Source organism: Jaculus jaculus, chromosome 3, assembly GCF_020740685.1.
Source record: "Jaculus jaculus isolate mJacJac1 chromosome 3, mJacJac1.mat.Y.cur, whole genome shotgun sequence".
Taxonomy (NCBI): domain Eukaryota; kingdom Metazoa; phylum Chordata; class Mammalia; order Rodentia; family Dipodidae; genus Jaculus; species Jaculus jaculus.
The window spans coordinates 142,186,453-142,198,279 of record NC_059104.1 but is presented as its reverse complement, the minus strand read 5'-3'; the positions used below and the strand labels follow the sequence as shown (position 1 = coordinate 142,198,279).

The window sequence follows — 11,827 nt, the reverse complement described above, 5'->3', positions numbered from 1 at the left end:
TGGGGCGGGAGGGGGGGTGTAGTGTGACCAGGAAGCAAGAATCCCTGGTGGATTTCTGATTACTGTGGTGAAAAGGAAAGCCACAGGTCCTGGACAAGGAAATGGAGGTGGCCTGCTGACCAGCCAGCTGTTGGCAAGCCCAGAGGAGGGTCACTCATGCAGATGGGGAGCGGGTGTCCTACCATGGGATTTGGTGTAATACCAGCACGAAGGGGAGCTTTCAGTATTGGGGTAGGTCAATATTTGCAGCTGCATCTGGGAAGATTCTACAGAATCTTAATCTGGTGCATGGGGTGGTCAGATGCAAGGAGCTATCTGCTGTGAGTACGTTTCACTGCCAGTTGGCGATGGTTAGAATTGAACTCTGTTTCTTTATAAGACGTGTAAAGTATAAACCTAAGTTTTGTTTTGTTTTTTTTTTCTTCAAAATAAGAAGCATTGAAGGGTAGGGTGGCTGAACTGAGCTGTAGATGTTAAGTATCCTGCTAAAGTCAAGTTGAGTCAGGGCTGGGGAGCTGATTGGTTATATTATTAAGCGGGCTCTTCTCAGTGTACTGTTGTAGGGGCCTTTGGTTTTAGTCCTTTTCAGTATAGCTTTGCAGTATTGTTTAGAGCATCCAAAGCACTTCTTGATGGAGACTGACTGACTGACTTGAACACATGGTGTGGTGTGCCTCAGTATCTAGTCTCAGTTGATGAAAAGTCTTCCATGATGCATGTGCAGGGCTAATCTCTCTGAACTAACTTTGGGGACTTCTTCACCCTGTATAGCACCAGTAATGTTTCTGCCAACGTGCTTGAGTCATATCCCCAAATGGCTCAGATGTGGCCATGGCATACATGGCTGTGGTGGGACACTGCTTCTGCTACGCAGAGGACCATGGGGTGGGCTGGTGCTAGTTTCCTAGATGAGCCAACCCTGAAGCTTGTGCAGGGAGCCCAGGACCATTGTCTTCTTAATACTTCATGGCACTTGGGGCTAGTCACCCTGGTCATGTACATGCATACGTGCAGTGATTGTATGGGGGCCCCTGCTTCCGTCCACCCATACTGACCAGTGAAGACAGGAAGTCGGGTGTCCACTTTGGCCACATAGTGGAAAGGAAAACACAGGTGGAACTTTTTGTTGATAACACTGACACTAATTCTTGCATGGCTTGCTGGGCCCTTGAGTGCTGGGAGGCTAGGTGGGAAGGGATGAGCCCTTCTGGAAGGTGAGGCCCCATCTTAATGTCTTCATCTCCGTTTTTCTCTCAACCTGTTGGTAAGAGTTGTAAGTTATTCCCAAAGATGTCTCATCATGAGGAAAAAGGAACTTCCTTTTGTTTACATTCAGGACTTTTAGTGCCATAAGATGTAGCAAAAGGCAACATTGGCCAGATCAGTGTTACATTGATTCTAAAATTGCAGTATCCCCATTAAACATCAGTTTTAGGTATTGAAGTATGAAGAGTGGATTGGAAGGAAGGAGGATTTATTTCCTCATTGTCAAATCAGTATGAGTATCCTATATGCTGAAATCAAAACAGAGTTTGCACAGGTAGAAAGTCTCTTGCTTATGTCTGGGAGAAGCTGCCTAAGAATTTGCAGATGGTATTCCATGGAACCTGGCTTTGAATGGCTTCATTGGAGGGGAAGGAAGGAGTTAGCATCACCAAGATCTGGTGTGAAACAAGGATTGAAGTGATGCACTGTAGTCCTAGGAAAGGAAAGTGAAGCCTGGCCAGTTACTGTGGTCTTTGCATCCGCCAGGCCCTTGTTTGCCCTTTGTGGCATCATTCCTTCAGCCCCACAAAGGGATCCCAACACTTTTCATACCGCACTGCTGGCATTCTGACCTGATGTGTCTGGAAGTTGCATCAGGCCTCACGGTGCAAAGGTGATTCACTTAGGAGTTCACACACAGTGACACTGAAATCCTACAGACCAAAACCCACTTTTCAGCAGAAGCTGTGGTCCAGGCCCAGCACCCTTGGTCTCCTGGCTTGCTTGAGGCTGGCTATAGTAGGTGAGGAGATCCATGCCAAGGGTCCAGGCTGCTTTAGTACATCTGTGCCCACTTGTTTGGGGACAGATGGGTTTTCTTTATTGTAAAATTGTGGACTTTTGAAACCTGTTGACTAAACAGTAATTAATTTATATTTGTGAAAAATGCCACTGTCCTAGTGATTTCTGATGTAAATAATGTTGTTTATATAGTATGTATTAAATTTTCCTACATTGTAAAACTGCTGTACTTTTGATTCTTGTACATTAAAATCTGTTACTAAGGATTTTTAGAACTGGGTTACCATGTCACAATACATTCTGATAGGGGCTTTCTGCCTGGACACACCACTGTGTCTCCTTTTCCTTGTTGGAGCTAGGTCATGTCCAGGTTTGTCAACAGCTTACTAAATTTTCTATGCCTGAGCAGTGCCAGGCTACAGCCTTGTACCTCATGAGATGGCGTGGAGCTGATGAAAGTGGTCATTGGGTGGGACTTCCCAGAACTTCCCCAGGAATCCTAGGAGGATCTGGGTCCTGGAGGAAATAAACCCTCGAGTCTGCCAGCCTGCAGCATTGAGTATAATGTTAATAGTTGGGTTATATATTCTTGAAGGGGAAAAAACATTTTATAATGGAAACACTGACATGAATGTTAACTAGCAGTTTGGCACAGGCGGGACCAGACAGAGGAAGGGTGGCCTGGCCTGTGGAGTTGGCGAAATCTGTCCATCCCCAAGGTTTTTTTTCTTTTTCCTTTACAAGTATTGTAAGTGACTTTAAAGCCAAACTCAAATCTCTGTGATTTTCTTAACTTTTGATACCAAATAAGCCCATGTCTCTACTCAGAGTGGAGGGTCATGCTGAGAAGTCTGCCCTGCCAGCACAGCCTTGCCCAGCCTGTCCCAGCCAAAGGTTCAGCTGGATTTGCAGTGCCTGTGGTTCCTGAGTGGAGGAGTGGAGAGCCCTTCCTGTAACTAACTTCTAATCCTGCTGTACTTCAGCTGCGCTGACCTGGGGAAATGAGGACCAAGTACCTGCTGCAGTGACCCCTTATTATGATTTACAATAGTGACAAGCTTTGAAAATACCCTGAATTTCAAATGCCTGCCTTTTACTGGAAACAACAGGCCCAGGGCCTCACCTCCCTGGTTGGGTCTCTCAAGTCTGGCAACACCACAGGCCCTCCTTAATTAGCGCCAACAGAAAGGTCACTTACTGAAACCCAAGGCCCTGAGCTTTGCCAGACTAGAGTCTGGATCCCATTTTCCAACGTGTGGCTCTTAAAGGAGCCAGCCATACCAGCTTTGCCATGGAGACCTTGTCTTTAGCAAAGTGTAGCCCTTCCATTCTACTTTGAGGTCTGAGCCTCCCTTGGGGTCCATGCTGCCTCCCAGCATACCTCATCTATTTTGTGTGTGTGTGTGGGGGGGGGTAAGAATGCAGCTGAGTCCCGTTCCCCCTCCCCCAGCCACCTTCATGTGGTGAGGATGACAAATACCTCACTATCTGGTTTGGCCCTGACCACACTGCTCTCTAGCTCTGTGGGAACATGAACAAATCTGACATCTTTCACCTCATAGGTGTACTCCATCTGAGGAGTTCTAGTTTGACTCAGTTACTGCAGTCAAGACTGTCCTCCATCCTGGTCCCCAGCCTTTACTGGGGGCTAGTCCAGCTCTAGGCACTGGGTTCACCCATACCTGAAGTAGAAGCATGGGCCTGGAGCTGATAGTCTAGGTGGAGTGCACACAGCAAGAGGACAAAATACCATGTGCTGGAGAGAAAATGGCTGAGATTCTGGTAGCCAAGCCCAGGCAGAGGGGTCAGAGAAGGCGTGAAGATCAGTAGGTGTGGGAGTGTGGGAGCATGTGTCAGACCTGAGCCTGAACCAGCCTGGCATTTATGGCTATATTTTAAGTCTCAACTACAAAATGTGGAGAACATTAGCCCCTCACCAGGCAGAGGCAACTGTGATGATGGGCTGCAGAAGATGGGCTCAGGACTTGTCATTTTCTGAGGTGTTTATATCCTGAGGTCAGAAACTTTTGCCACCAGGAATGGGGCCCAAGTTGTATTTTATAAAGGGACAACTCCCAAAGGACTCAGTAGTAAACGCAGTTCTAGAAATATCCTGCAGAGGGCAGCAGGGGACCAGACACCAGCTTGAGCACAAACACCTATACTCTGCCCAGGAAGGCCTGAATGCCAACACTGCTCCACCCAGGAAAAGGCTGAGTTATCTCCCACCCTTCTGGGGCCTCTTTTGTTTCCCTGGGATACTGGAACAGATGAATGCAGAACTGGGCTCACTATAATTGTTACTTGTTTGTGGGTGTCCTGATCTCTGCTGAATACAGCTGCTTAACTAGAAGCCCTTTTGTGAGGTGCCTGGGAGATGGGACATGACCTAATGGGGTGGCAGTTTCCTTTGGGCTTCCTAGTATGCTTGGTATTAACCCTTATTCTGCAGGATTATGGGGGGATGGAGGGCCACTCAGGCAGCAGCTGGAGTGCTCATGGGGTTTGAATGGAGTAGTTTGCTAATGATCCTAGCATTATTTCAGTATTCAACTTCAGGGGTGGTGGTGCTGAGGCACACAGCTCACTGGGAGGGAGCCATCCACCCTAGCACCTTCTGAGCTGCATTGGCATCACGGGTTAGAACTCTTGATGACCTGGGGGACACCTATACGTAGGTGTCACAGGACTGAGAGTAAAAAGCAGAGGGTAGTAGTGTGGGCTGGGCAGGTCAAATGTACACCATGACAGGCAGCTAAGTGTCTGGGAACCCAGTCCCTGGCAATGCTATCACTCCCTGTCACTTTAATGCTTATGTGCATTTTATGGATTTTGTAGCTTTGTTTATGAAGAGTTTATATCTAGCTTCATGAATAAATAAAATTAATACAAATCAGCCCAGAAAGCCTTAGTGAAATATTAGTCCCCCAGACACAATATGTGTATGTAGAACCACTTATCTGGTCATGACCTAACCTTGTGAGGAAATGAGGTTGCCGCCATGATGGGCTGTGAGTAGAGCAGAAGTCATTGTCTATGGAGGGTTGCTGGGGGAAGCCCTGGGTCTGCTGCTTTATTATATATTAAAAAGTTAATTCTCATTATGACTTGAATCTGAAATGACCCCTATAGGTTCATGTTGGAACACTTGTTTCCTAGGTGGCAGCACTATTGGGAGAGGCCGAGGAACCTTTAGACGGTGGGGGTTTAGCTGACAGAAGTCGGTCACTAGGGTAGTTTTGAACCTTTGAAGGTTCTGTCCTTGGTTCCAGCCTTGCTGCTTGCTTTCTGGTCCTGTTCTGTGAGTACCCTCTGCCACATGATCTCACTACCATGGACTGCCATACCTTCCACCATGATGGGCCGACCTCCTCTGAAACCATGAGCCAAATAAATCTCTCCTTTCATAAGTTGTTTCGGTCAGGTATTGTGGTGACAGTGATACAAAAGTAAATAAACCAGTCCTCACTATAAACTGTCAGGTAGAATTAATTTATACACATTGTTCAATTGATGATTCTAAGGCCCAGGGAGGTTATTAAACAACTTAGATAATCTAAGATCAGACAGGCAGGAAAGAACTGTTGAAGAAAGATGATAACATGTCAAAAGATATTATGGAACTTTGTTTAAGGGCGCAGCATCTGATACAGGGACCCCTGCAGTGGAGTCTTAAGAAGAGTATGGGAGCAAGATTGGGCTCAACTCCAGATATATTGCAGGTAAGTGGCAATTGTGGCCAAAGAGCAGAGAGGCCAGTGGATGAAAATTTACTAAGAGGAAATTTCTGGAGAAAGTGGGACTCTGACAAAATTTACTTGACAGCTAAAGGCTGAGCTAGGGTAATTAGATGTCACAGGGGGAGTACTGAAGAGTGAAAGGCAGGCAATAGTGGCTTATAGTTGGATACCCACCAGCCCCATGGCCAGGAAAGGGGTAGGGCAAATGTACACCCCGGGCCTCTGGAGCAGAGCTCCCTGGTTCTCTGTCCTTGAGTCCCATGATGTTTAATGTGGAACTTGACAGGATTTAGAACCAGTGCTCTCATTCATTCTCTAACATCTCCACCTGTGTGTCTGTACCAAAAACTCATTATGTGACATCTCTCTGGCACTGCTACTGCCTCTGTTTGGCTTTGTGTGGTGGCCCATGGCTCCCCCTCTCCTTGATGGTGGCCTGTCTTTGTTCTATATGGCAGCTGGAACTCCTTTCAGACTCATGTCTGATATTCCCTTGCACTGAACATACACCTAATGGCTTCCTTTGGCCTCTGCGGAAAACATCAAGTTGAGCTGGGGATGTAACTTGGTAGAGTGCTTGCCTCGCGTGCATGAGCCCTAGGTTTGATGTCCAGCATTGAAAAACCAGGTGCGCTAGCTAGCACAGGTTAACTCTTATCACTTAGGAGCTAGAGGCAGCAGTATCAGAAGTTCAGGGTCATTCCAGGCTACCTAGTGAGTTCAAGGCCAGTCTGAAGTATATGAGACTCTGATTCAAAAAAGCAACAAAATCAAGTTCTCCCCAGTCCAGAAGACTTGCTATGCTCTGTTTGCTGTGTGGTTTTATCTTGGGACCTTCATCTGTCCCTCTTGCTGTCCTGGAGTCACACTGGCTTCCTATTATCCACTGAGCTCTTCCTCCCAGTTGACATGTGCCAGGTCCACTGCATTCACTCTGCACTGTACAGAAAGCTCTCTCCAGCTCTTGGTGTGGCTTGCTCTCAAAACGTGTGGGTGAGCTAGTCATAGGTGCCCCCAAAAGAGGAGCATCCTTTCTCAGCCTGTAGTTCAATGTGGGTCCCTCAGAATATACTTTCCCCCCCTTTTTTTCACCTTCCTTTGTCACCATGAAACTTCAGACTATAGAAATATCACTTATTGGCTAGTCTTTTAAGTGAGAATACAGGGCAGTCTGTTTGGGTCCCTGCTGTGTTCTCTTGACACAGTGCCGGGCATGGGCAAGTGGAGTCATTGTACGAATAATTGCATATGGGCCATCACTACAGGGACCTCTACTTTTGTGGCCTACCTTGCTGGATTAAAGCCCATGTGCCAGACAATTTATGAGCATTGGCTCATTGAATTACCATAGAGACCTTGAGGGGAGGCTACCCAAGGCTCAAAAAATCCAAAGGAAACTACACAGCTAGTAACAGATAGAGCCAGCCTTGATGCCAAATGAGCCTGCTGCATAATCCTGGGTGTCACCTCTGCTTTGTGCCACTCTCTGACATGACTGATAAGCCCAACTGGTACTCGGCTCTCCTACGCCTCCATCCAAGACTTCTAATTATTCCTCCCTGTTTGCCTCCTTAGTTATGATTACTATGATTCCGTGATGGTCTACATTGATTGTCAACTTGACAGGGCCTGGGATCACCCAGGAGAGGGAATCTTTTTAAGATCATATACATATAAAATAATGGGTTATATACTCCTTGATCCCTTTGCCCCAGCTCCCACTACCCTGCCTCAGTGGGGTTAATGTATTCACCGTGGGGTCATGAATGTCCCAGTCTGCCCATATGGGGTAGCAGAGGGACTGTGTCTCAGACTATTCCTACCTATGTTGCAGCTTTTAAAATCTTTCTGCTCCCCGCCCCCTTTCTGTAATGTTCCCTGAGCCATGGCAGGCCTACTGGCAGTCTGATTGAGTGATGAGTTCTCTGTAGCCTCTGGATTTCTGTCTTGATAGGTTCTTATTGACCACCATGTTTGTCAGCATCCCCCTGGAGCTAGTTGTCAGGCCAGTAGTAAGAGCAGTATTTATGTCACTGCTTTCTCTGCAATTTCTCCTGGGCCCTGGCAGATGTGGTAGAGGTGGCATGTCTCATGTTGTGCAGTGGGCTATCATCTTATCAATGGATGTCAGTTCTCCTCCATCTCTCTGCCATCTGTAAAATGAAACAGAATCTCCAACCAAGAGTGAGAGCAGCTTAGGTTAAAGGGAAGTATGCAAAGTTATTTGAGAGACTTTTTGTGTGCAAGCCCACTCTTCTTCTCCAGAGAGCAGTGGGGGCTTCTCTCTGAAGTCTGAGTTTCCTGACCATGGGATTTTGACTTGGCTTCCAGTACCTGATCTGAGTTCTTGCCCACTAAGCAGGCCTCATGTCCAACCAGAAAACAGTTGGTTACCTGTAGAGACTGTGCCACTAATGCAAAAGTGTGTACTTCTTGACCAGCTGGTTGATTTTGCAGTTTGTAGGATCCCATGCTTATTCATACTATGGGTGACCATTGTCCTCCAGTGGCTCCCATGGGTCTTTCCAGAACTATGAGAGCTAGCCAGGAGGGAGCTAGTTTCTCTTTTGGTTCCAGCATGGTACTCTGATATCCTGTGACCGTGCTGTGTTCAACAATAGGGACTTAACCTTTTTGCTCTGACAGGTAATCAAGTATTTTGGCAATGGCCTATATTGTTTTGGGGACCTAGTGGATCTCCCTGGCTAATAGTTCACTGTTGGGGACAAACCAATTCTGGGCCTGAAGATTTACCAGGCAGAGTCCATGGTTTTAAGGTTAAGCTTTCTCATCTTCTGTCTGGACAGACCTCCTCCCGTCATCATTTATTTCAGTTGTAGCTTGTAGGATGCTAGTCAGACTGAGGTTTTCTATGGAGTTGATTCATGTTGTCTTAACTTTTATATAATTCCCTCCCTGTCATCCTACCTCCTGCCCCTTTAAGCCCCTCCTATATGCGATATCTACCTCCCCACCCCCTTACCTGTTAGGTAACTCCTCCTCTCCTGTCATCCTATTTCTTCTCTCTCCTGATCTCATTATAGTTTTATGTCCATCTTCCTGGTGCTGACCACCGTTTATACTCATCGCTAATTGATCCCGGTCAGAAACCACAGATGAGAGCACATGTGGCATTTGTCTTTCTGTGCCCACGTGACCTCACTTAGAATAAGTTTTTCCAACTCCATTTGCCTGCAAATTTTGTTACTTCATTTTTCCTTATCACTGACTAGAATTCCATTGTGCATACGTACCACATCTTTATTATCCATTCTGGACTGATTCCATTTCCTAGCTATTATGAATAGAGCAGCCACAAACATGGATGAACAGGTATCTCTATAGTTGAGTCTTTAGAATATATGCCCAGGGGTGGTATAGCTGGATCAAAAGGTAGATCTCTTTTCATCTTTTTCAGGAGTCTCCATACCACTTTCCACAGTGCTTGTACAAGTTTGCACTCCTACCAGCAGTGGGTAAAGGTTCCTCTTTCGCCACAGCCTCATCAGCATTTGTTGTCATTTGATTTTTTTGTGGGGGGAGGGGAATATAACCTTCATTGGGTTCATCCACCAGTGTGGAAGTAATGTCTGTACAAAGCCAAATGTAACTATAAATTCTGCATCACAATTAAAATCCCAACAGTTAAAAAAACACAAACAAAAACAGTCAACTCGGGCTGGAGAGATGGCTTAGCGGTTCAGCGCTTGCCTGTGAAGCCTAAGGACCCCGGTTCGAGGCTCGGTTCCCCAGGTCCCACGTTAGCCAGATGCACAAGGGGGCACACGCGTCTGGAGTTCGTTTGCAGAGGCTGGAAGCCCCGGCACGCCCATTCTCTCTCCCTCCCTCTATCTGTCTTTCTCTCTGTGTCTGTCGCTCTCAAATAAATAAATTAAAAAAAAAAACAACAACAGTCAACTCAATCAAAACCCATTACTTCAGAATCAATAGCTACTGTGTAGCACAATAACACTTAAATATGGTTAAGACTTGAATGCAGAAATTTAGTTGGCTGAAAAGCTAAGCAAGCTAATTTGCTCAAATAGAATTACAAAAAGGCACAATTGTTTTTCACAGAGATACAGACAACTGGAATCACCAACACTGGACAGCTGTTAATAGGATTTAGAGTCCTGAGATCATGAGGAATTTAGGTGACCTTTAGATAGCCTTCTGCTGCCCTTTCTTCCCAACGAGAGATTTGTGGATGTGTGGAATGACACCACCACCAGCAACTGTCACCTTGATGAGAGAGTCCAATTCTTCATCTCCACGGATAGCAAGTTGCAAGTGATGTGGGGTAATATACTTCACCTTCAAGTCTTTTGAGCCATTTCTTACCAATTCAAGTGCCTCTGCGGTGAGTTACTCCAGGATATCTGTGCTTTACAGAGCTGCAGTTGCACCAATTCATCCATGGCTGGTTTCAGGTATCTAGGTTTTAGGTGTCAAAGAACACAGCCAGCTTGCTGTGAGCAGAAACTGCCTTTGTCATGGCCTTTCCGGAGCCCTTGCCAGCCTCACCCCCAGCCATCTCAAAGTCCTAAAGCTCACACAAGCCAGGCAGAGAAGAGGCTAGTTGGAAATGCAGTGAGATCCCAACACTTACTCCTTCATCACAATGCCACTCAAACTGCTGTCATTCAATGTTTTGATTAATGTCATCATGTCTAGGGTGAGATGAAATCTCAGAGTAGGCTTAAAAATTTTTAAATTTATTTATTTGCAATCAGAGAGAGGTAGAGAGAAGAGAGAGAGGGAACGGGCCCACCAGGGCCTCTAGCCACTGCAAAAGAACTCCAGACACATGCACCACTCTGTGCATTTGGCTTTAAACTGAATCCCTGGTTGTCAGGCTTTGCAAGCAAGTGCCTTAACCACTGAGCCATTTCTCCAGCCCTCAGAGTACTTTTGATTTGCATTTCTCTGATGACTAAAGATGTTGAACATCTTCTTAAGTTTTTAATGGCCATTGGTATTTTTTCCTTTGAGAATTCTCTACTCAAATCTCTATCCCATTTATTGATTGAGTTGTCTGATTTTTTTATTCAGTTTTCTTTTGAGTTCTTTGTAGATTCTAGATATTAGATTTTTATCAGAGGTATAGATGGTGAAAATTTTCTCCCATTCTGTGGGATGCCTGTTAACTCTGGTAATGATTTTCTCATCTGTACAATAGCTTTATAGTTTCATGAGGTCCCGATGGTTGAGTGTTGATCGACTCTGCTGTGCTACTGAGGTTTTATTTAGGAAGTCTTTCCCAATGCCTATATCATGGAACATTTCCCTATTTTTCCTTCTAGTTGTTTTAGAGTTTCAGGTTATGCTGAGGTCCTTAATCCATTTGGTGTTGACTTTTGTGCATGGTGAGAGAAGTGAGTCTAATTTCATTCGTGTACATGTAGTTATTCAATTTCTCCAGCACCATTTGTTGAAAAAGGTGTCTTTTCCCCAGTGTGTTTTTGGTCTTTTTGTCAAAGATGTAGCTATAAATTGCTTGGATTTAGAGAAAGGTATATTTTTTTTTGTTTTGTTTTTCGAGGTAGGGTCTCACTCTAGCTCAGGATGACCTAGGATTTACTATGTAGCCTCAGGGTGGCCTAGAACTCACAGTGATCCTTCTACTTCTGCCTTTTGAGTGCTGGCATTAAAGGTGTATGCCGCCATATCTGGTGTTAGGTGTTCAGCTCTGTTCCACTGATCTGTGTGTCTGGTTGTGTGCCAGCACCATGCTGTTTTAGTTACTATGGCTTTGTAGTACATTTTGAAGTCAGGTATGGTGATACATCCTGACATATTTCTTTTGTTAATAAGTGTAGTTTTTGCTATCTTAGGCCTTCTGTAATTCCATATAAATGTAGAGACTTTTTTTTTTTCTGTCTCTGTGAAGAACATTGCTGGAATTTTTACTGGAATTGCATTGAACCTGTATAATGCTTTTGGTAGGATGGATATATTCACAATATTCTTCCAATCCACGAGAATGGGAGAGCTCTCCCTTTCCTCTTGTCCTCCTCAATTTCTTTCTTCAATGTTTTTATGTTGAATTTCCCCAGCACTTGAGTAGCACACTCCACTGA

The 11,827-nt window shown here is 45.4% G+C and overlaps 1 protein-coding gene across 1 annotated transcript; it reads right to left on the bottom strand.

The window, feature by feature from the left end:
* Window positions 1-9,908: 9,908 nt before the first annotated feature.
* Window positions 9,909-10,281, bottom strand: LOC105943995 (histone H2A.Z-like). Its single transcript, XM_045146101.1, has 2 exons — window positions 10,207-10,281; window positions 9,909-10,100 (listed from the first exon to the last, which is right to left on the bottom strand). The coding sequence occupies exons 1-2, from the start codon at window positions 10,279-10,281 to the stop codon at window positions 9,909-9,911; spliced, it is 267 nt and encodes an 88-aa protein (XP_045002036.1).
* Between the last annotated feature and the right edge of the window lie 1,546 nt (window positions 10,282-11,827).